Source organism: Lactuca sativa, chromosome 5, assembly GCF_002870075.4.
Source record: "Lactuca sativa cultivar Salinas chromosome 5, Lsat_Salinas_v11, whole genome shotgun sequence".
Taxonomy (NCBI): Eukaryota; Viridiplantae; Streptophyta; class Magnoliopsida; order Asterales; family Asteraceae; genus Lactuca; species Lactuca sativa.
The window spans coordinates 274190494-274216981 of record NC_056627.2 but is presented as its reverse complement, the minus strand read 5'-3'; the positions used below and the strand labels follow the sequence as shown (position 1 = coordinate 274216981).

General features: G+C 35.6%; 2 protein-coding genes and 1 long non-coding RNA gene across 3 annotated transcripts; 1 reads left to right on the top strand and 2 right to left on the bottom strand.

Moving 5' to 3' along the window:
• Positions 1-856: 856 nt before the first annotated feature.
• LOC122198322 (uncharacterized) lies at positions 857-2740 on the top strand. Its single transcript, XR_008232515.1, has 2 exons — positions 857-1950; positions 2483-2740. It is a non-coding gene; the product is annotated as an uncharacterized LOC122198322 (long non-coding RNA).
• A 1075-nt stretch (positions 2741-3815) lies between these two features.
• On the bottom strand, positions 3816-8705 carry LOC111878856 (fimbrin-5). The gene is made up of 15 exons (XM_023875339.3): positions 8335-8705; positions 7982-8097; positions 7729-7899; positions 7085-7332; positions 6817-6988; positions 6706-6744; positions 6555-6623; positions 6340-6456; positions 6020-6231; positions 5499-5660; positions 5202-5401; positions 4938-5095; positions 4585-4681; positions 4405-4496; positions 3816-4326 (listed from the first exon to the last, which is right to left on the bottom strand). The coding sequence occupies exons 2-15, from the start codon at positions 8066-8068 to the stop codon at positions 4108-4110; spliced, it is 2043 nt and encodes a 680-aa protein (XP_023731107.1). The 5' UTR covers positions 8069-8097; positions 8335-8705; the 3' UTR covers positions 3816-4107.
• Positions 8706-16086: 7381 nt separating this feature from the next.
• Positions 16087-18080, bottom strand: LOC111878849 (fasciclin-like arabinogalactan protein 7). Its single transcript, XM_023875336.2, has 2 exons — positions 17926-18080; positions 16087-17080 (listed from the first exon to the last, which is right to left on the bottom strand). Exon 2 carries the CDS (start codon positions 17049-17051, stop codon positions 16266-16268), a length of 786 nt encoding a protein of 261 aa, XP_023731104.1. The 5' UTR covers positions 17052-17080; positions 17926-18080; the 3' UTR covers positions 16087-16265.
• Positions 18081-26488: the final 8408 nt, after the last annotated feature.

The following is a 26488-nucleotide window of genomic DNA, read 5'->3' as shown; positions in this document are numbered from 1 at the left end:
ATATATATATATATATATATATATATATATATATATATATATATATATATTAAAAGCGGAACAACATTTTAACAATAATGTTTTTCACTTTGGATTTTGGCCACAATAGTTTTAGTTTGTTTTCATTTTTAGTCCTTAATATCAAACCCTTTTCATTTTGGATTTTGGCCACATTGGTTTTGGTTTGTTGCCACTTTTAGTCCCTAATATCAATGTTTTTCTACTTTGGTCCCTTGACTCATTAAGCTTACCAATAATAATTACTCTTTATCCATTTTGACACTTTTGACCCTTACAATCAAAACTTTTACATCTTGGCATAAAAAACAAAAAAACACCTATGCAAAGCACGGGTGCTCCACTAGTTATAATAAAGAAAATGAAAATGAATGTGTTTAAAAGAAATAAAGGAGCACATTTAAACGGATGAGGCATTCTCGGCCGTATGTTTATGCTGTTGGTTTGTTTTGCAATTGACTAGAGTTCGATTCTTGTTACACTCATGTTTTTTTGGTAATCCATAGCCTTCCCGTAGCTAGGGTTGCAAACGAGCCGAGTCGGCCCGAGCCTGGCCCGAGCTCGTTTAAGTTAAATGAGGCTTAAGCTCGAGCTTTCTTTTACTGAGCTCGGCTCGGGCTTGGGCTCGACTCGTTTTTTATCGGGCGTGCCTAAATAAGCTTAAGCTCGGCTCGAGCTCGTTTACTAATACCAAAAATTCATAATTCCCCTAATATGTTTTTTATTTTAATATATATAAATAATAATAAATAATATTATATAAATGCTCGTTTAGGCCCGCGAACGTAATCTAGCTTTGTGACATAGGCTTGAGCTCGAGCTCGTTTAATAAACAAGCTTAATATTATGCTCGATCTCGGCTCGAACTCGTTTCAAATCGGTTTCAAATCGAGCTTTTAACGATCCGAATAGATAATCGGCTAGTTTGCAACCCTACCGGTAGCAATTTGAACCCAATATTACAGCTTTTGTCGATCTCCTCTACACATAGAAAAAAAAACGCAGCTCCTTACCCTAATCTCCGTAGAAATCGCGCATCTACTCCACATCACATCACACCTTTAACCTCCCGTCTCTGGCGCTACCGTTCGCTACCACCTCCGACGCGTCGTTCATCACCATCTTCGGTCGGCTCCTTTTCTTTTGCTTCTGTGAAAAAAAAACACTTTGCCCTAATCGTTAACCTTGCTCCATAGAAATTGCACATCCACTCCACATTGCAGCACACCCTCTGAGCTCCCATCTCCGGCGCGCCGTTCGTCACCATCTCCGGTTTTCATGATGTGCTTGATAGCGATTTGGGGGCTATGGAGGCTGGAAATACACGAAGAAACAGCCTAATATTTATAATTTTTAGTTTGTGGACACAAGATGTGAATGTAATTTCTATAAAGCCAAGTTAATGTCGGTTTCTTTTGGAATTGTTGATTTCATATTGAAATTGGTTGATGAATCCTAAAATTGTTTATGGATGGAAGCTTATGAGGACGTAAGAAACATCAATACATGAATCGATTCTAGTTTCTTGAGGTTGAACGATGAATAATAACATTTGACTTTTCTGTTTTGGTCAAACATGGAGTTAGAGTAAAATACCAACTAATGGTAATCATGAGCAACTTTAGAAGCTTGAAATTGATGTAAAAACACAAATATGTTGCTATGATCTTCATGAACTTGATAACTTGTTATTTTTAGAAACTTTGTTGAAAGTAAATTGTCAAAATGGGTATAAGACAGACTAATTACAAAGGGGGTTGACAACCTAACCTTGAAGAGAAAGTACATTACTAAAAATGTGATTGTCAGTATTGAAGGTTTGATGCAAATATCTTTTTATTTAATTATTAATTCTATTTTGTTGTGTTTCAGGCTTATGTATGCACACAAAGCAGAAAACCATAAGTGCTACAACTTAGGTGCCTTTCTTGGGTAGGAAATTTTACATATAACAACATAGTTTTCTTGAAACTTGGAAAGTTGTTTTTAGGGTTAAATGCATGAATTAACATTGTAGTTTTTATGCTTTTTTTAGTATAACATCCCACTTTTGGTTTCCATTCAGGTACTCTTTTTATGATTTTTTTTTTAAAAAAAAAAAAAAAACCAATTTGTTTTCAAATTGTGAACATGTAATCTTAATGTCTTAATAATCCAATGCATGCCAAATCTATTGCAATGCAATATGAAGAAATTAAAGTATGATGCCATAAATGGTTGAAAACAACTTGACTAGTAACTTCTATCTATAAAAGAAATATATAAAAATTACTGAAAGCAATGCAATTGTTGGTCAAATAGGTAAGTATGTAGTTCCAATGGGTAAAAATTAAAGTACATTACCCAAATTGACAGCGGGAGTAAAGTACGTTGCTATTCTCTACACTTTTTTTTTGTTTTTTTTTTTTTTCATTTCCTTTATTTTGTAATTTACTCATGTATTGAATCTGAGATTTTATTACAGGTCTTCATCCAAGAGTTTAAGAGCTATAAAAAGTTATACTTCCGTATAGATTTGCTCGTGTAAGTGGACACCTATTTTTATGATTTTTTTATATATAAACTAAGTACAAGTAATATCTTGTACCAAGTAGGATAATACATTCAAAATGTATTGTATTTGTATGAATTGTATTGGTTTGTATTTAAGTTATTTTTATGAAATAAATTGAGTAAATGCAAAGTACAATCATATAACCAAAAACGTATATTGTAATGTTTATTAGTTTTGTGGTTGAATAAGAATTTTCTTATAAGTTTAATGTATTGTTTGTTTGTTTGTTTGTTTTTAGGTACATTTTAAGCAGAAAAAATAGGTCCGTAAGTATCCGTCGCTAAATTTAATGTTGTTTGTTTGTTTACTAATTTAGTGACGGATTTGTAACGCAATATCCGTTGCTAAATAGGTCCGTAAGTATTCCGTAGGAAAAAAGTCAATTTTAGTCAAACTTGAATTCCGTCGTTAATTCTTAGGAAATCCATAGCTATACAGTTCCATAGCTATTCTGTAGGGAAAAAAAGTCAATTTTGGTCAAACTCAATTCGCTTGGGTTATCCGTAGCCATGTCTTAACATAGCTATATTCCGTAGGAAAAAAAGTCAATTTTAGTCAAACTTCACACCCGACGGCAATCTGTAAGCATTCCATAGCAATTCGTTTCCGTAGCTAATCTGTAGGTATTATACTTGTGGAATACGCTGTAGCTATTCTGTAGCAAATCCGTATGTATAAATTTCCTACGGACATTTATGCTAAATGCCTTTTTCCATAGCAAATCCGTAGGTATCGCCTTATACCTACTGAATACCTATGGATTGTGCTGTAACTATTGCTTTAGTTTTCTAGTGATTATTTATCTAGGGTTAACGTTTTGTTTGCAAATTTCTTATGTATGATCAATGTGGGTGCACTTACAAATTAATACTACAATAACTTATTATTTTTACTTTTTATATTTGTATGCATTTTTTTTATTTCCTTGTGTGAAAGGTCTTTTAGGTCTCCTAATCTTATGGTTAGGACCGGCCATACTATCTCCATTTACACTATTTTTTTTATTGGACTCGGATAATTTTGTTATTAATTATCACTTATAATCTCATACTCGATTCCATTCCATGACACTACTCCCAATGGAATAAAAATCAATCAAATTTGCCTGAAACAAACATGACTTTTTTTTTTTTTTTTTTTTTATAATTTTGCTTAAGGCTCCATTCTATTTCATTGCCTCTTCGATTATTTAATTGATTTAAAAGCCACCAAAATTGGACTTAATTATTTGATGAAAATACACGCAACAAACAATTAAAGAATACAACTAGAAACAACACGAGTAATTACATGTGTAAATTTTACATGTATTGCTCCAATCCCCATCTAAAAAGCTTCAAAGCAATCAAGATGAACATAGGAAAGGAGATTCAAAAACCCTTACTGTCTAACACATTTCCCCAAAAGTACAATTTGCTTTCTCCTCCACTTAATAGAAAACAAAGGAGAGTTAGCATGATTAAATTCTTATTATAAATGATCAATATTATACTTAACTTTTTTCTTTTTATAATTATTCTTTAGTTTTGCATCAACTAACTATTCCCTTCTTCTGTTACCGTTTCTTCTTTGTCTGTGGTACCAGCACCACCATCATCAGTAGCAGCTTCATCCATGGCTGGATTTCCCTCTACTTCTTCTGTTGCAACAGTGGGTTCATCTGGTGGTCTATCGTCTTCATTAACTTTAGCCTTCTGTAATAAGCTCCAGTACATAATGCTTGCTGTTAGGATCAAAATCATCTTCGGGTTAACCTGTCAACAATTTAACTTAGTATTCGATGATAATGATGATGCAAAAGGACTCAATAGCAGTATTAAAATGATGTTTACCTCAAGAATATCTTCAGGCAATAAGAAGATAGAACACCCCAGTTTTCTTGCAACACTAATTATATACGTTGCGTTTAACTTCTTATCCTCCTCTGTAATAAACCCAAACCAAAAAAAAAATGTTTATTTTTCTCAAATTATTGCATCAATGGAATGAAGTTGTGAAATTTTAAAAATTACCGGTCTCGCCCTTGGTAACAAGACCCCAGTTTACCACCCTCTTTTCCACTGCACTAAGAAGCTCAAGAAAGAAAATACCATCTGATAGGCGTTTATCCTGAATAGTTGCAAAGTTTATAGTTAATTAATATAATATGATGAAATGGAATTATGAGAAAAAAATGGAGTTAACAATATATAATAGAATGTGCATGGTGATGAAATGAAATGGATCATTACGGGTTGATTGTCATATCAAAACACAGATTATTAAAGATAATATAAGTAAAAGACATTTATAATGCTTCATTCCATTTCATATCCTCTTTGATTAATGCATATCAAAACACTAGTAACTATTATCTTTGGCTTACCTTGAAGCTATCCATGTGTCCTGATTTGCCTGTATCTTTCACTTTCTTGTTTGCCCATTGTAAAATATCAGCATCCGTTATTTCCTTTCCATGTCCATGAGTTCTTAAGTTTTTCAAGAGTTGAAGCATGCTAAATCTCATCAACTGCCATAAGAAAGCTGGGTGCATGCAATAATATCCAAACCTAATCACTAATTTCCTTCTTTTCTTCATCATACACAAGTATTTAAACATAACGCAAGAATTTAAAAAAAAAACACAAACCTATTATAAGCTTTTTGTTTCCTGCAACAATGTCATTCCCAGCGACATTCACAAGAGAAAAATTTAATTCCTTTCCAATGCTTACAACTTGATTGCAATTTTCAACTTTTCTAAACGGCATTTTAATCGGTGGTTTGTTTGCTAGCCTCCATGTAACAGACCCTGGTGCAAGTTTATCAAGAACTTCCAAAAGAACCCATCTATACAACAACACAAAAAGAAAATGTTAATTAAAAACGTTAATTTTTTCCAACACACTGATTGATTATAACGACTATAACAAATGAGAGAACTAACCCATCTCTTATATCCTCCCACACATTGTTAACATGTGTTTCAACTCCAAGACTGTTTATCCACATTCGGAAACATCTTTCTTCCCTTGATGTGGTTTCATCATCCGTCATCATTTCAGCAAGCACATTCGTAGTCTTTGCTTTATCTACTTTAAGCCCATTCCTGTTAACAAATTACATGCGGTTATACTTTTTACCAAGGTAAAAGAGAAAATCACATAATTAAATAACCACTTCTAGAGGCGACCTTTAACAAAATTGACCAAACTTTTTTCTTTTAACACAAATGATCACATATTACAATGGGCCTATTGCAAAATCGATTTCATTTTTGGTTGTGTGAATTGAACATTCAAAAAACAATTTCATAAAGTGATTTAGAATCGGACCCATTATGAAATATGTAGTCATTTGTGTAAAAAGCGAAAGAGTTGGTTGTTTTGTTCTAAAAATGGTTATTTTTGTGATTTTCTCAAGATAAAAACGTATTTTTTTTTATGCATGAAAGTAACAGGACCATACCTTTGATGGAATATTTGGGCAACAAATGCAAGATTTAAATTTGTAGATCCTTCCACGATATCCTTCGATGTAACATATCTTTTACAATCAAGTTTCTCAGCTTGCTCAATAATCAATTTTGCTCTTTCTGTTGGATCTTTTGTCTCCAAAGTTTTAGTGCTTCCGTGTTCGGGAGCAAGAACATTGAGTAAATGAGCGTACGCCTCTCCATCCTACAAGCCAAGATATTGAGATCAACTATTAGTATTAATCGAATGTTTGAACATTATATGTATATTTGAATAGTATAGGGGCTTGTTGTGTAATTCTCCCATATATACCTTTAGATCGGACGAAAAGTTTGTAACTTCTTTCTTGTAGCCTGCTTTTTTTAACTGGTAATTCATCCATTTCAACAGAACTTTTTCGGGGGCCAAACTCATGAGCTCTTCTGCTTCCTGTCATTCAACATTGTAATATCAAGTAAGTAAAATAAACCACAAATTTTATTAAGATAACACAAACTTTGTAAGAAATCAAACAATATATCAATCACCTTACTATCTTCAACCATTTCGGCCAACTCAGGAGTTTTCTTGAAATCAACATCGGCTAGAAGTTGTATCTGAAAATGTCAAAGATTAAGTTAGAAAGATAAACGATGAATTAGTCAACAAAAAAGAAAAAATTTAAACATTGATCATTACCTTAACTATTTGAGAAATCAACCCGAGTAATAGGTGAGGCTGTCAATATGAACCAAAAAAGATTAATAACTTAAATTTACATCTTTTTAACTCATAATTCCATCAACTTACTCTTCCTTCAGCCAAATCCTGTGTGCCAATGTTGACAACAGTGCAGCCTATAGCCTTTGCAGAATTGAGGCAAAGAGTGTGATTTTCGTTTCTTTCCCATGGATTAAGAACTTTTTTAGTGTTAATGGCACGTTCATCTATTGTACCAGGGACGGCTATATTAATCAGCTTACTACAAAAAAACGCTTTCACAAATCAATGAAAAGCATTGTTCTAAAAAGAAAGAGTTTATGGAAGAAAAGAAAGAACATTTAGTTGTTGATCATACCATAAAAGAACTCCATCTTTTGCTAGATCAAATAAAGCATTGGTGGCAGTGTCTATAGGAAGAAAGTCCTTTAAAAACTTGTCTTCTCCTAGAAAATTGTTAATGTGGTTAACATATGAAGCTTTTTCTGTCTCACTAATGCTATGGCGAAGGGTGGTTGCACCCGACTTGACAAAAGATGAAGTAGTTCTGAAAGTTTTTGAAGTCCCCAATTTTGCACTTGCTCGAGCTTGTAAATTTAAATATACCTATAATCATATCATAAAATGAAAATGACACTTCATTCATATATGCATACCAACTAAACAATCAAGATCCAATTCCATAAGGTCCCGCTTGTTATACTAGACAGGACTAACGATCTTGTACTGCATTTGGAGTACATTTAATTTGGACTGAGACTGATGTTAAAGAGACAAAAACTGTATCACCCAAAAAGGTGGGACAATACTGTCCGACATGTTTGATGCTAATACAACAAAATTTGTCTCATACAAAAAGATGGAACAAGGTGAGACAAGACACTGTCTTTTATCTGTGCAAAAGACATGAATGTCCTGCGCATCCTCAAATAGAAAATAGTTGTGGGAAGTTTGTCTACTTTTGTGTAACAAATGTAGCCTAAGGGATGGTTTTCGACTCACCCGAAGGAAGCCCTCAAAATCCAAATCTTTGGCCAAATCACTATAAGAGTCACCTAGCATACGTGAGACCTCATCTTGGCTTGATACTTCATTGAAGGGCTTTAATTTTGCCAAAACTGGCGGTAAATCTACTATTTTGACTGTGCCAGCTTGATTTCTTGCTGAAATAAACTATATAAACAAGATCCGAAATGAGCCAATTTGATTATGTTAAATTTAAGAAGAAACGTAAAAAAATATTAAAATGGCATACTTTGGTTCTAAGTTTACGAAGCTCCACTTGTGTGAATTGGCTCTGAAGCCATGGATCATTGACAAAGACACCCTCGAATGTAGACATCTTTGACTTGTTTCCACAATTGAGAAAATCTTGAAATATATCAACGACAATTAAACAATCAGATGCATTAATCGCAAAGAACCAAGATGAATCAATATGAATATAATCATTCAAGAAAACAGCAATCTACGCGAAGGTGTTCATATGGATATATATATCATTGTGTTCAAGAACAAACATTACAAGATCGAACTGTTACCATCAAGAAGCACAGGATTACGAAAATACAGATGGGATGAAAAAAAAGAAGAAGCAAATAGCAAAACCTTAATAAGATTGATCATGGATCAATAATCCATGTTGAAGAAGCCGGAGAATCGACGTAGGGTTGCTGATTGGTAGGTTTCGGTGATTTTGTTTATGTGAATGGAAAAAGATGGAGGGGGAGTGCATAGAGAGAGGAGAGAAAATCGTATTGTCTGTTGGACCCGCGTAAACTTGGGAAATGAAAATCGAAGAGAAGGTGGTGGTGGTTTACGATTGTCATTTGTATCGTCGTCTTATTAACATGGGGTGGGGACTTGCCCATTTTGAGTACGTGCCAAAATTATCGCTTTGGGCAAATTATAAAATCACTCCCTTAATTTAATCACAAACTTCATCTTTTAATTTTCTCAATGTCATCTAAATAATTAATTCGTTTCCAAAAAAAAAAAAAATAGTGTTTATTATTTTTAAAAAAAGGACAATTAGAGATTTATGTTACTATCAATACAAACCCTATTTATTTTTTTAATTTTTTTTATTTTCTCTGTCCGAAAACAAATCCCTTCTCTTCCTTTTGGCATTCATCGACCATCACATGAACAAGGAAGAAAGGCGCCATGCTTGATTTCTTTATTAGAGTCTAACAATTATTTGCGTCGCTCATGTGGATACAAATAGAGGTGGTCTATCATTTTTTGTCATAGTTTCTACACTAAAAGATATCCATTTAAACCTAAGGTAAAATCAACAACCCTTTGTGGTTGTGTTTGGTTACTCATTTTGATCCAAAATGAAATTTCTTATGAATTAATTTTAAACAATATTTTGTGGTGTGTCATTTGTTTCCTATATCCATTAATTCTCAATAATTATACCAGAGCTTTAATTTATTGAATCTCTTTGATTTCCTTATTGATCTTTAATTTCTGATTGTTCATGTTCATCCATTTTGATGATGTTTGGTAATTATCAAAATATTTCATTTTTAAATATCTTAGAAATTCGATTTTTTATGGTTTGAATTGAATTTGAGTTGTTGAGGTATGTTAATTTTATAAAAAATTCACATGCATAGACTTTATAAAAAAAAGATATTTAAAATGTTTTTTCATTGTATATTGGTTTTTTACATTTTTTTTTTTGATTGAACCTTGTGATTGAGTTGATTATTGTGGTTGTTGACTTTATGTAATGATTTTTTGTGTTTTAAAGCCTTGTCATTATTATAACAAGTTAGGATTTTCAATTGTATGTTCTAGGTTTTTCCATCATAAATTAGAATAGGTTCTATTTTTAGTAATATAAAAATATACAATAAGAAGACCTGAATACTACAACCCTAAATATATCATTGGTGGACCTCTCAACCAAATAATCAAACAACACATGTAACCTAATTATCAATGGGTCCTAATAGAAGACACAAACGACAGACGTGGTGTATGACAAGCTTAGCTAGCGGAAATGCTTAACGGGTTTTCTTTTGATCATTTTTTGTTACCTACTCGGAGCAAAAATTGGTTTTTGTTCTCTTATTTTTTATCAATCAATTTTATGTTGACTAATAAAATTGTTATGGATTAGGGCTTGGGCAATAAGTGTTGTTGTTGTTGTTTTATATGATATGGACTATATGTATTTTTAATATTGTTTAGAAAACACTAAAATTGAGTTTTGTGATGAATTGTCTTAGAATTATAAAATCATTTTTAAAATTGGTTTTAACTTTTTTAGATTAGATTTTTGATTAAGAAAAAACTGTTTTAAGGACATAACGTTAATTGTTTTAACAAGTAGTGTTGACGGATTCTTTGTATGCATACAAAATTTTTATAACACTAAATTTCCGTACAGCAATGATTATACAAATAGAACACTTTTATTAAATTTTGTCATTCAATCGTTAGAACAATAGCATGTGTAGCTTAAGCTATATTATAATTACATGGCCAATTTTGGGTCCATGTAAAACCTAAGCAAAAATTTACGATTCTAAATTGGAGGATTTAACTAGGACCGTGCTGTGACCTAGCCACAGGAAAAATGTCGAGACTAAACATGTCAGTTAGACACCGATAATAGACTCCTTGATCATCAAAAGACAATTACATAAAAGAATATATAGAGAATACTTAAATCCTAATGGATAAACCCTAAAGAGCTTGAGTCTAAACCTCAATCACTAACATTCTCCCCCAGTTTGATTAGGAGGAGACGGATAAATTGGAAAAATAAACAAAAAAATAATAAAATAATACATAAAAACTAGATGAAGATAATGGCAGCTGTGATGGTAGAACTCTGTCGATGTCGGCTAACATCGACTGCTTGTCGGAGAAGAAGAGAGAAGAATCGACAGCCAAAGGCGATTCCATTGTAGAAGAAGAGAAGAGCAGCGACGACAACGTTCATGCAATCAACGGTAGAGGAGTCCGGAGAAAGGCAACAAGAAAAAAAGATGGCTCGAGCTACGGCGAACGGAGCCAATTTCAGGGAGATCGACGATTGCAATGTTGATAGAGAAAGAGACGAATGCAGATTAGAGATTGCCCCAATGGAAAAGGTGTCATTGGAGAGAGACGACATCAACGGAGAAGGTGTCATTAGAGAGAGGCAACATTAACATCAAAAGGGGTTGCCTCAGAAAAGAGAACTAAAGAAGTGGCTAGTTGAGGAGGAGACAGAAGGCGAGGAGGCAAAGGTCATCTGAGAAGGAGGTAGGTGGCAGAAGTAGACGAAGCAGTAGAAGAAGCTAATGAAAGGGATCTGGTTTGGTGCCAACGACTGTTTTATTATTTAGGCGGGGAAGAGAAGAACCGTAAAAATATGGAACATAATGAAGATACCTCCGAAGACTATTAGAGAAGGTCGCCGGAGGTGGAGGGCGGCAGCTACGGGTTGTGGTCAGAAGTAAGGTTTTGACCTAGACACTGATACTATATAAAAGATAATAAATCGTCGATATCAATAAAATCCGTAAACTAATTGTCACTGTGTTCTTTGTTGGAAAGTAGGAAAATTAATGTTGTTAACATCAGTGAATGGTATCATGACTTGAGGATTATCCTCCGATATAAAAACAAATTGTACATCCTTTGGAAACCGTTTCTTTTACGACCATCTAATTGATTCGTCAAAAATGAACTAGTTCGGAAAGTTTTTGAAGTCCCCAAATTGTATTTGCTTGTGATTGTAAATTTACATATACATATTATCATCAAATGAAACCTATTCCATAGCAACCATCCTTTTGTAGATGTTTTCCTAAAAGCAAACCTTAAAAAATCGTCATCTTCTTGTTAGAAACCTTATTGAACATGGATGAAACAATCCGATTTATAAATTGAGATTTATGGTAGTCAGTCACTTTAATCACCCGTTTTCGGTGGTTTGCCACTTTTAGTAAGTTGTTGCATTCACAAATATAAAACATGTTCAACATATCCTTATGGGAAGAAAGGTGTGACGTTTGATTTTGAATGGTTTTAGTAAAGTGGGTTTGATTTTTATGGTTTGGTTAAACTATGTTTGAATTTAGGGTATGTTAAAGATAGATGGAAAAGATAAAGGGCAAGCAATTACAGACCTGGGGCTTTAAACTCTTTCTGGTGACCCTCACATTTGGGTGTATATGGGGACTTCATCTATAACCTCTTGATTTGGTGTAATCGATCACTAGGTTTTGGAGAGATAGCGAGAATAAGGATGAATACAGTGGTAAGTAAGGATGCAAGTGGGTCCTATGGATTTGTAACTGAAAACCAAAAAATAGAATTTAATAGAATAGAAACCGAATCGATATATAGAAATTGGTTTTGGTTTAGTTCTAGGTATGAGGCTGAGTAAAATAGGTCTAAAATCGGAAAACCCAGAAATATCAAAGTGAGTAGGGTGAAAATGGGTAATATAGGTCTATAAATGGAAAACCCAAAAATCCGGAAAACCCATAATTTTTTGGTACTTGCTTAGTGCGTTAATATCTTTATTGGTTTGATATCTTTATTTTATAACAAGTCAAAATACATCTTATTCATGGAATTGAGTAATAATAGACTATCAAATTCAACCTTTATATTGGTTTGAACTTTGAAAATTTCTAGTTTTGATATCCAGACTTCAAGCGACTGTATGTGTAACATCCCAAATTTTAAAACCAAAAATTTCATTTTTATTTGAAGATTCATAAAACAGATTACTGAAAATATCATCAATGTTATCTCATATCATGAAAACCATAAGTCAACCATCTCAAAAACATATCATAGGAAAACAATGTCAGAATACAAATATCAAGAATCTCATATGCGGAAAAACGTGTGTGCGATGCGCTGCTATCGTGTCGGCTCCTTTCCATTCGAAGAAGAAGGATCTGAAACAAAAACTGAAAATTGTAAGCACAAAGCTTAGTGAGTTCCTCCATCATATCACATACCATATAATAACATACTGTCTAACATGTCCGCGTACTAGACTACCCCTTCAACTGCTAACTGCCTAGCATATCAAGGTGCTGGCCTACCCCTTCGGTCCTTTCGACCGGTACCAGGGACGATTTCACCCCTACTTCTACCATATAACATTCGGGTACATAAACACATAAGTTATATACTTCCTAGCTTATCAGGGTGCTGGCATACCCCTCTGGTCCTTTCGACCGGTACTGGGGCCTATCCTACCCCTCCTACCACTATCACATAATATCATAGCATACTAGCACATAAAGCATAACAGATAGTGGTATACCAGATAATTATCACAAAGGCAATCATCTCTACTATAACTCCTACTAGTGGGCCGACATTGGTGCCTTCGACCCACTTCTACTGGAAAGTAACTTACCTCAAATGTCGTGTAGTAGCTGAACTGTCCTCGGCTTTGGGATCAACTCCTCTCAAACGCCTACACATAAAAATCTACTTTAATTACCCTTTCATACCCATAACCCCTTTAAGGGTCAACTCTGGTCAATGGTCAAAGTCAAAGTCAACATCCTCGTTGACTCAACTCGCCGAGTTGGTCCGTCAACTCGTCGAGTTCCATGATCCATAAAACACTGGGAATCTCGATCCAACTCGTCGAGTTCCTCCTCATAACATAGTCGGGGCATTTCACACATAACTCGTCGAGTTCCTCCTTGAACTCGTCGAGTTCTTCAATCTTCAAAACCAAAAAAACCATGTCCAACTCACTGAGTCATCTCCTAGACTCGACGAGTTTGCTTAGTAGTAGAAAAGGTTAGGGGACCACGACCCAACTCGTCGAGTTGGATGAACAACTCGTCGAGTCCCCCCTTGGTCTAAATCCATTCAGTCACTTCCAATCAACTTCAATGCTTCCAAACCATAGATCTGGTCCCCTACGACTCAGTTACCACGTAAAGTTACTAACTTTACGTTCATGTATGGTGTCATGAAGCGAGAAACACAAAAACTAAGCTATATAAGAGATCTAGGGCATGTGGAAGGGCCAAGGCTTGATAAAGTTGGAAACTTTAAGCCTCATAAGCTCATGAGTGCCTAGATCTGAAGTCACAACTTCATGGTACATTCATATCCTGAAAATGACTTCAATATGGCCCAAAACTAACAAAATACAACCCTAAATTACGATCTAAGAAATAGAAAACCAAGGTATCAACTTTATACTTCAAATGAGTCAGAAATGCAGCTCAACTTCCGAATCTACTGGCTTCCTCTTGAATTCTCAAGTTTCTCCTTCCTTCTGAAGCTTCAAAATCACCAAGAACACACAATAATGGCTCAAAACACTCAAAAGTGGATTAGGGTTTCATGGCTAGGGTTTGGGTGATGGAGGCTGCAAGTGAGGCCAACCTTTAGAGATTAAGGTGTTTAAATAGGGTGCAAAACCCTGAAAATTAGGGTTTCACTCTGGCAGCCCTACTCGTCGAGTAGACTTCAAGCCCCGCGTCCAAATTCCATTCCTACTCGACGAGTTTAGGGCCTCCAACTCGTCGAGTCCCTTTGCAAAAATGAATAATTTGATTTAAAATACATACCAGGATCTGGGCGTTACAGTAAGTCATTGAATATGAAACCAAAAATGATGACATTAGAGTGTAAATCATGTACAAACTCTAAGTTACATGCTGTAAAAACCGCATATCAATCCAACGTCAAACAAACAAGATATGCATGTTTTATATTTTTCATAGAATATAAAATACAAAAAAAAATACCAATAAATCTCAAATTTTCTAACTTTGATATCCCGATTTCGAAGGATTGTAAGTCCTTGAATATGAAACTAAAAATGACATAATTATAGTATGAAATCACATACAAACTCTAAACCACGTTTTGGAAAAAAATTATATGTCAATCCGACTTCAAACAAATGAGATATGCATGTTTTAAAATTTTCATAGAAGGCAAAATACAAAGTTCTGCCATTATTATTATTATTTTTTATTTTTTTCTTACAATTATTTATAAAATACAAAATAAAATTTAAAGAAAAAAACCACCATACCCACCTTATTCTAAACCCTTCCCTTTAAACTATACTTCCCCTAAGCCACCACCAAACCACCACCAGAAAATACATTATCTCATAAAGAGAGTCATCGGACCACCGCCTACCACTATTGACGAACCACAACCCTATAGTCCCTCTTTCTTTCTCTCTCTCTCTCTCTATCTCTCTCTCTTATCCTTCTTCTCTGATCTGAATACTCTCTCTCATTCCTCCTTTTTCTTCTTCAATCAACAGACCATAACCGTCTTAGATCGCCACCTGTGATCTGTACTTACAACGATATTAAGTCTTCGATCTTTGCTATTACATGTGTGATGACACTGATCTTCATCGGGTAGGGTTTCGTCACATGAGTGACGCCATCGGTGGCGACTAAAGTTTCGACATATGTCATCGATCTCTGTCGGTGTGGGTTTCGACAGATGTCTAGATTGATCTCAACCTACATCGTGGCTGAGACATGGAGACCATCGAGCTCTACAATCAGAATCGAAGCCAACATAAAGGTGATGGCTAGATCGAAGATGAGGAAGAAGGTATGTGCAAGGTTTTCAGATTATGGTTTGTTTGGAGGATATGGTGACGGTGATAGGTAGCGATGGTTGTGAAAGAGCTAGTGATTATGGATGGTAGTGTGTAATCTTGAGAATCTTATTGCAAGGGAAATGAAAAAGGGAGGGGGAGGGGTGACCGGTGAGGATATTTGTTTTGTTTTTATTAATTTAAAAATAATAAAGAAATAAAAAATGAAGAAAAAAACATTTCATGTCAATAAGTACTAAACAGGTAAGAAAAAATAAACTATAAACGGTCCAAATTAATTTTTAAAAATATAACTAAATATGCTTTAATGTAATTTACCAAATAATAATAATAATAATAATCGTATTCTAATAAAAGAATAGTTTTAATCTCCTTTTGACATGTGTCATCCTATTAAGCCTCCTAATTAATGCATATTTTATTCTACTTTTGCCATGTGTCACCCTATTAGTCTTCATCATTAATGCATGTCACTTATCAACCTATTAATTTTCAATTTTAAATTTTAAATTTCTCACTTTAATTACATTAGAATAAAAATTAAATTAAAATTAATACAAATTATAAAATGATATAAGTTCACATATTTATTTAAATTAATAATTATAATTTTATATAACTAAAAAAATATCTATAAATTTATAATTTATTTGAAATTATTGATTGATAATTTTGAATTCTCACTATAGCAGTTTAATTAGTTTTGTAACCGTGGTTCCCGATGTTATAAACTAGTAATAATAATAAAAACTTGAATAAACGAGAGGAGCGAATAGTGTAATTTTGTAGAATAGAATAAATGAAGATTATACAACAAAAATAATACAAATTCTCATTCAAGTACCAATCAATGAAATACATATAAATACTGACATCAAAAGAATGGCTTGCTTTTCATCAATTCAAATCGATTCTCCGTAGCTTCATTCAAATATCCCAATTTTGCTTTATCTTACAACACCACCGCAAATCCAACGGAAACAACCACCATCATCACGCACCTCCACACGCTCCACCCTATAATCCGGTCAGAAGAGGAAGGCGATGATGAACTCGCAGCCTTTCCCTTTCCTTTCCCACCATCTGCTTCTGGAGCATCAGCAACCGGAGCAATATCTGGCACCGGTGCCGGAGCAGGTGCCGGAGGAGGAATATCAGTTCCGAAAATGGCTTCAGGAAGGAGCACCCAGTCCACCTGGTAAATGGCAACAGGATCCGTCGAATGCACACTGCTGCTCACTTTTGTGTTAGTCCAACCGGACCCAATACGAACGGTGCCGGAGGTATCTGTGAAGTTCAGCGTGTACTGACCTCCGGCGAGCGTGTTAACAGGGCCGGCGCCGCTCAGGTTCTTGAAGTCTGAAAGCGAGTAGTAATGTGGCAGCGCGTGGAAAAGACAGAGCTGTTTGAGCTGATCGGCGGTGAGGTTTGACAGGGAGGGTTTTTTCAGGGAAGTAAATGCTTTGTCTTTGGGTACAAACAGAGTGATTCCTTCTTCTGTGTTGTTGGCTTGATTTTGTAGGGTTTCGATGACTTTGGTTGATTCAAGGTATTTAAGGAAGGTAGAGAAAGGACCAGCGACGCTCAGGAGCTCGGTGAGGTTAACGTAGTCCGGCGCTGGTGCCGGTGCCGGAGTTGGTGTCAAGATAATCGGCGGTGACTCGGCGGCCAATGTTGCTGCTTGTGCATATGCAAACAGGAGTGTGGTAAAACACATGAAAATCTTGATCGAATCCATGTTCTTCAAGACCTCAATCAACACCAATCCTGCAAACAGAAAAACCCATTCGACAAATTGATCATGGAAAGAAACGGTGTTTGACTTTTTCAAGTCAATCGAGTTGCTTCTTGAGTTGAGAATTTATAAAAATTGTTTCAATTTTCTCTAATAGCAGAATGATAATGAACTAATTTAAATAACAGGAATCAAAATGGAAAAATTTGTAGCTAATAATTCCAACGCTAGAAGATCTTATGACAGAATTTAATGGTTTTGACTTTCGAAAATTGGACTTCACTTGAGCAAGTTGTATCATATGTTTGTGAAGTTACAAAATTACCCTCTAATTAAAACAGAGTTTACCAAGAAATGAGGAGATACGATCGGAAGAAACAGGTTCAAAATTTGTTCGTAAGATCAAATCTTTCCTTTCCTGGTGATTTTCAAATTCAAGAAAACAGATCTACTACCTAAAAAGAACAAACTAGTTGAAGAGTTTAAGATCGAAATTCTTGAATCGATATGAAGCCAAAGATCCAACATCAGAGATCAAAGATCCCATCTCCAATTATTAAAAAAAACCAACAATTTGATTTGCATTTCAAGATCAAAGCTTCGTTTATCAGCAACACACTACTGAAATAATCAAAGAAAACTTGCAAGACAGAGAGTAGCTACACTCCACATTCAACAATGTGCTTCGTAAAGATAACATACATATACATACACACATACATACAGATGCAGATCTAGATCTATTCATGAAGAAAAAGCAAAAATCGGTAATAAAAAGCAATACCCACTTCAATTATACAAACAATAACACAATGCAATCATCAAATCTGATACGATTATTGAATTGCGTGAATCGATTGAGAGGAAAAAGACTGACCGTTGGCAGGAAATACTCAGGGAGAGAAGGGGAGAGTAAAGGTGAAGTAAGATGATAATGCACTGGAGAGTGGAATGTATGAGAGAGTATAAATAAGAGGGTTTTCTTAATAAAACTACCATTTATTGAGTGGCATTTGGTACAAGTCAAGAGAACAAGCAAAAGTTCGTAAAGTCTACACAAATTTAAAAAAAAAAAAAAAAAAATGGTTTGGTGTCACATTCCTATAATCTTATATGACATTTATGAGAAACAAACAATTAAATTTTAATCTGTGAGGAATTACAGAGTTCATAGAAAGATTTAATACCTCGGATCTATGACGATAGTACAAATTCTTTTAGTTAAGATTCAGTTTTCAATATTTTTTTGATTCTTTGTAAAATTGCTTGTGTTTTTATAAATCATGTGAATTAGTGAATTGCGTCAATCAATCTTGTATATTTTTAATATAATCATGGTTTTCTTTTATAGCATGTGTTACTTATACATAATGAGACATTGCTTCTGTTTTACATACTAATTCTCTATGTTTAACGAAAAAGTAATAATATAAGAGGCAAATATCAACCGACAAATGAAGTACATAAGTTAATGTTTCTTCATTTTGTCTTTTAGAAATACGATTCCTCCTTAATAATGATAGTATTAGTTTTGACGTGTAATTATTATAGTGTTTCAATATTGAAGGTGGGCTTTCTCAATCAAAGAACTCTCTCAACTAATTCACCTATTTAAAATCAAATAAAACAAATAGTGTTTGAAATGTCCGATCTTGCACTCTACCCTACCACCGTCACAAAATCTTCAAATGAGGTGGATTTTTTTTTTTTTTTTTTTTTTTTTTTTTTTTTTTTTTGATTTTTCTTCGAGTGAGGGGGTGTTGTTGGGATTAAGATGAGCCCTCCTATATTGGCCAAATTACAATTTTCATAGGTAGGCTTGGTTGGTTACATTTTTTTTAATAAAATGGACAAAAGCCTTATTGGCACGACTTCGACAAAAAATAGCCCCACAATTAATTTTTTTTTTTTTTTAAAAATAACCATATATTTCATAACGAAGTCTACAAAATTCACATGTCGTTTGTGCCATAAGGTTTAGTATTGGAGCTGCTATTAAATTTTGGATCTTATTGGGAAATTACCTAGTTTGAAAATCGTTTGTCGGTTTCGTGTCAGTAGGTTTCACAATAATACTGCAAAATAATCCTTACGAAATGGATTTTTTTTGTACAAAAATAAATGTAAATGTAATTTTCACATTGATATCCAAGCCTTCAACAAACATTCTTACCCAAAATGAGTGCATAAGGGCGGAGTCAAATTTTTTTTTTTAAGATGTTCCTTATAAAATAATTGAAATATATATATATATATATATATATATATATATATATATATATATATATATATATATATATATATATATATATATATATATATAGAGAGAGAGAGAGAGAGAGAGAGAGAGTGTGTGTGTGTGTGAGAGAGAGAGAATTACAAAAAAATGGTCTCTTAAATATATATATATATATATATATATATATATATATAATGCACTGGGATCGAACACTTCTCGTATGATCAAAGATATAGTGTCTTGCTGCTGAACTACATGTGTTTATTGACTAACTTACACCTAAATAATATCATATTTCTATATGCAAAAAAAATGAAATTTTTTGGGTGGCCTGGGCCTACCCTGGTCCTAAGGTGGCTCCGCCCTTGTGCATCTACCAAGTTATTTGTAGGTATTTGGATTGAAGTGTTGTGACACATAATCAACATCATTAATTAGGACCAAATATGATAAATTAGGGTTTAGATTTTTCCTCGTATGTAAACATTTTTTGGTTGGTTGATTTGGTGAAAATAAAGTTATGTTTAGAAGAAGATAACATCTGTTTATATTTATAGCATCCTTGGCTTGAAATATGTTATAACCATAATTAATAAAAGCGATCACTTACTAAATGTTGTTCATGTTGTGTGTAAAAAGGTTGTATATATGTATCTTGTAGATGATATCCTTGTACATAGATATGATGCAAGGAATCAATCCGATGATGGTGAAAACTGATTTCGTGGAAATTTATCATGTATAGGAAGCAACAATCAAAGAGATATTTTCATTTCATAGGATGTCTCATGATGTATTATATGAAACACCAGGAGCAGGTATTCATATGTTCTCCATATAATGCAAGTATATCGGTGATGTCGAATTTGCTACATGTGGAGATGTTGATAACTGAAACGTGTTCCGCTTTGTTAACGATTCCACTCAAGATCTTCACAGAGAGCCATTAGAATATTGTTTGGGGATATATGACCTTGAAAGACAATTTTTTTAGGAATATTAGTCGGAGGATGAAGATAGTGAAGGTGGAATAAGAACATCTTTTCGAGTATATATCCCTATAACTATCAGACTCTATTTATCCATCCACATGACATCATACAACCACCAACTAATAACACATATAATAACCTATAATTTTACAGAAAATAAATTCTTAAACTATATATAATGCTGATTTGTAGTTAAAGGGGTTTTCAGATAAAAAAAAGGTTTATAAAAGATTGGTTTAAGGCAACATGTGTAGGCTAAAATTGTAAATGGTACATTTAGGTTACCTTAGTTCATAATTTCCAAGTTTGAAAATTTGTTGACGAACATATTTATTCCAAAATTCAATTTCACCCCAATCATTGCCAACCAACAAAATGTGTCAATGCATTTGGAGCTTAAATGACAATTTGTGTAGCGTCCCAAAAATTAAGACTAAAAATTTTGATTTTTAAATTAATAAAACCATATTCCAAAACAACACCATAGAAACCATGATGAATCAAAGTGTATCAATAAACATCCATGTAACATCCATAAAAATCACAAAAATTTAAACTTTTTTAAAACAACTTCAAATCATAGAATGTTTACAAAATCATTGTTTTAAAAGTATTGTTCCATATCAGATTATCCTATAGATCAGAAGTACATAAAACAGAGGATGTGTACGGTCACGCCTTCGCCTTATCGCGATCATCTGAAATACCTGAAACCATAACTAAAAACCATAAGCCAAAGCTTAGTGAGTTCCCCCAAAGTACCAACACATAAACACAAAACATATATAATAACAACATGTCGGGTCCAATCAACCATTAGGTTGGAACATCCCAGACCCAATCAATCATCGGGTTGGAATGCCAATATACTATAGGTCCAGTCAATCATCAGGTTGGAACACCTCGTACATGGGGCATACTCTAGGTATGCGGGGCCCAATCAACCATCCGGGTGGAATACCCCAGGTTGGAATGCCAATATACAACGAGTCCAATCATCCTCGCGATGGAATACCCTCAGGCCTAATAAACCATCGGGTAGTAATATCGCCGGTTTATTGGCTCACACACAAAGCAGTAAAGCCTCAACCACCAACCAAATATGTGCACATATAACATATAAACATATAATCAGTTAACAGACAGTTAGGCATATCTACAGATCACTAAGCATAACATCATCCTATCTACCAGGATACAGATCACTACAGCATGATAACATACTATCACATAACGGGATATCTAATCTAATGGGCTAGCCTTGGTGTCTTTGACCTGTAAGTACAGGGAGGAACAACTCACCTCACAGACTGAACAACAACTGATGTGATCCCAACTCCAAATCTCAGCTCTAACTGTCACCTATCCAACTAAATGACTAATCTCAATCAAAATCCCAAAATACCTTAAGTCAAACTTGGTAAAAATTGGTCAAAGTCAAAGTCAAAGTCAAAATTGTCAAATCAATTGAGTCAACCCAGCTGAGTCACCAAAGAGTAAGTACGTAGGGCGTACTCCAAATGTACGTTAGGTGTACTCGGATGTTGACCACCATTGGGATGGTTGACCTCGTACATGGGGCGTACTCTAGGTACATGGGGCATACTCCCAAACTCCCAAAATCCACATTAAGAGCTTAATGGATTAAGATCTCACATCCATCTTTCAAATCCATGGCTAAAATACCCTAAAGAGTCATAAAGTTTCCAACTTTATGACTTTTCATGTACATTAAGTGCTTAACTCCACTTCTTAATCCATTAAGACCTTCTAAATGATGCATGGAGCAAAACCAACCATTTGGAGCCCATTTTTATGACTCAAGACTCTTCCAAAGGTCTGAAAGGCCAACTTAATGGGTCAAGAAAATGCTATGTTCATGAATCTCCACATTTAGGACAAAAAGGACCAAAAACCATTCCAACACAAGATCTAAATGAAACTTCACCAAGTTCAGAACTTGATACCTCAAAATGGTGTCCAAAGGTGGTGTGATCCTGGATCCAAAGAGCTTCACTCCTCCTAGGTGGCCTCTTCTTCCTTCCTTCTTCTTCAAGAGCACAAAACACACACTCTCTAGCTTAGAAATGCTTCACAAGATGGATTAGGGTTGGAAAACATATCAAGAGGATGGAGGTTGATGAGGTGAGGGGAAATGAGGCTATAATGGGGTTTAAATACGAGCCAACCCCTCCAAAATTAGGGTTTGCAAGCTTGACACGTACGCCCTACATACACATGTACGCCCAGTGTACCAGGGCATGCCCAATGTACTAGGGCGCACCCTAGTAGGCTCATCATACATACGTACACATGACATACTGTCTCAGCCTCCGATTACGAAAATTCCACTAGGGCCTTAATTGCACACTTTCTTGCACTTAGGGTCTGAATTGCAGTATAATAAATTTTTAGGGTCAAAATTAGAAGTACCTTATCATCAGGATGTTACAACTCTCCCCCACTTGGTCTAGACTTCGTCCTCAAAGTCAGTTACGGCGAATAACTTAAGATAATGCTCCCGCATCTTAGCCTACGGCTCCCAGTCTAATCGGAGCCTCTCCGATGCTGCCACCATACCTTTACCAAAGGTATCTCCTTGTTGCACAGGACCTTCATCTTCCTTTCCAGAATAGCCATTGGTCTCCACATAGTTCAGGAACTCATCGACAAAAATATCATCCAACGTAACCACTACCTTGCTGTCCAACATACACTTCCGCAACTGAGAGACATGGAAAGTATTGTGGATCTGACTAAGCTCGCTCGACAGATCTAACTTGTAAGTTACTTTGCCAACCCTGGCAATCACCTGAAAAGTTCCAATAAACTGGGGACCCAATTCCCCCTCTTCCTGAACCGTATCACACCCTTCCATGGTAAGACCTTTAGGAGCACCATATCACCGACCTGAAACTCCAACTTTGATCGGTGTCGGTCTACATAGCTCTTCTGCCGACTCTAAGCGGTCTGTAGTCTCTGCCTGATCTGCTGAATAAGCTCCGTGTTTTGAAGGTCTACTTTGGTCTTTCTTATAACCTTATGACCAACCTCTCCCCAACAAACCGGGGTACGACATCTCCGACCATACAAGAGCTCAAATGGCGGAGCACCAATGATGGAGTGATAATTGTTGTTGTAGGAGATTCCACAAGAGGTAGGTAGCAATCCCAACTCCCACTGAAATCAATAAAACAACATATCTACAAGGGTCTATATAGTTCTCCCACTCTTGTCGTTAGTCTGCAGATGATATGTAGTGCTGAAATGTAACCTCGTGCCTAGTTCCTCGTGGAACTTCTGCCAGAAACGGGAAGTGAACTGAACATCTCCGTCTGAAACAATGGAGACTGGAACCCCATGACGAGCAACGATCTCCCGGATATACACGTTGGGAAACTTTTCGGCCGAAGAGCTCTCCCGGATGGCGAAGAAGTGAGCACTCTTGGTCTACCGATCCACGATGACCCATATAAAATCAAAAAACTTGGTCGTCTTTGGCATCTTGGTGATAAAATCCATGGTTATCTATTCCCATTTCCACATGGGAACCTCTAGATATTGTAGCTTTCCATGAGGCCTCTGATGCTCGGCCTTGACCATCTTGTAAGTCAAGAACCTCTCGACATACCAGACTATCTCTCTCTTCATACATGACCACCATTAACTCAATCTCAAATCTCGATACATTGTGGTGGCCCCTAGGTGAATAGAAAAAAGAGACTTATGAACCTCCACTATTACAATCTACTTGATCCCACTATAAACTAGAACCCAAACCCGACCACACAGGGTCAATAACCCTTCGACTATTCGCGAAAAACCAGTCGATCTCACCCCTGATCCTCTCCTGTTTCCAGTTCTCCTTCCAAACTCCCTCTGCTTATGCATCTCTGATCAATCCCAAAAGCAGAAAATATATGGATATCCTCATACACACCTCCCCGACCGAAGACCCAACCAACTTGCAGCTCAAAGCATCTGCTACCATATTCACTTTACCCATATGGTAAATGATCTCCCAGTCATAATCCTTGACCACGTCTAGCCACATGCGCTGCCTCATGTTCAGGTTTGGCTAATCCATAAGATATCTCAAACTCTTGTGATCTGTTTGGATTGTACAACGGACCCCATATATATATATATATATATATATATATATATATATATATATATATATATATATATATATAATGTCTCCAAATCTTAAGGGAAAAAACCATTGCCCCCAACTCCAGGTCATGAGTGGGATATCGCGTCTCATGCGGCTTCAGCTGCCGCGAAGCATAAGCAATCACTCGTCCTTTCTGCATAAGGACCGCCCCTAACCAGCAATGGATGCATCACAGAATACCACAAAACCTCAAATCCCTCTGGAATGGTCAATAATGGGGCCTCACATAACCTCTGTAGAAGGGTCTCAAACGTCGACTGTTGCTCAAGGCCCCATCAAAAATCGACCCCCTTCCTCGTCAGACGAGTGAGGGGTACCACAATCTTGGAGAAATCCTAAATAAATCTTTGATAGTACCCTGCCAAACCCAAGAAAACTTGATATCTAAGGGAGATTTCAGAACCTCCCACTACATCACAACCTCGATCTTGGCCAGATCGACCAAAATCCCATCCTGGTTAACGAGGTGCCCCAGGAACTGGACCTCTTGTAACAAAAACTCACACTTTGAGAACTTGGCATATAGGCTTTCCCAACTCAAAAATCCCAGAAGCTCTCGAAGGTGCTCCTCATGCTGCTCCCTAGTCTGGGAATACACCAGGATATCATCAATGAACACGATAACAGATCGGTCGAGCATCGGCCTGCATACCCGATTCATCATATCCATAAATACAACAGGCGCATTAGTGGGCCCAAATGGCATTACCATGAACTCGTAGTGCCCATAACGAGTCCGAAACGCAGTATTCTCCACGTCATCCTCTCTCACTCTCACCTAATGATACCCATACCTCATATCTATCTTGGAGAACCAAGATGCACCCTACAACTGATCAAAGAGGTCATCAATCTGTGGAAGGGGATTGTTGGGTTATGGGCATTCTAACACTCCTAAGTGTACATGCAACCCTAAATACCTTGGATCTATGTTTTCTCTATTATACATGCAAATATGAATATTCCAAGGTATTACCCTAACTAGCATACAATCTTTTGATACTTGGGTAATATAACAAGTTAGAATACATACCTCTTGATGTAGCTTGACTCCATGATGCTCGAGAGCCTAGTTCCCCAAGTGTGACACCTCAAATGGTTCACACAACATCATCAACACTTGGAATAACCATGAGAAGAAGACACTTCATGCTCAAATCGGCTAGCCCTCATACAAGTATCAGTAGTGCCAATTTCTTGAGCTAAAGGGGTCTTTATATAGTGTGGCTATTAGGGTTATACCATGTAACTCATGACTTTACCCATTCCTTATGCTCCATGGGTTTTAACCTCCATGGAGTATCCATGGGTCACCACATGGGTTAAACACAACATAAGGAATCTTGGATCATAAGCCCACATATATAAGAAGGAATGATTTACAAAATCAATCCCCATATATTTAATTAGTATCTTTTTTTATCACTAAATTAAGTCCAAATTAATTCTTGATCAATACTAATTAAATAACGTGATTTCATATTAATATATTAGAACTTATAATATATTAATATGTCACAAATGCCCTCTTCTCACAAACGGTCTATCCAAATGTTCCGATGCCATGCAACCCAAATGGACCATGCCGAGTCGGGTCAAGTACGTACGAATTATAGTTATGGACTTAGAAACTAATCCAACAGTATCCCACTTGGATAAGTCTAAATCTATTATTGAGTATGACTTCAAAACCTAACTGGCAATCGTAGCTCTCTAAAGCTGCTGTCGAACTCTGACCTTGTCGATGAACTCTGACCTTTGTCAATGACTTGTCCATTAGATAAGGGATCATATATTCCTCTATTCTAGATATCATATGGACTGAGACATGAATTATCAATCATTCACTCTGTCCATTTGTTGTTTCCCAATTTCCGATTTATGATGACTGACTAATTAAACAAATCAAATCAGTCATGGCTTGGCCAAGCACTCACATGTGTCATCACTAAATCATCGAGGGGCCCATAGATATCGCTTTTATCCCGAAGGTAAAAGGAATGGATAAACTTCGACTCATATGGTTTGTTCT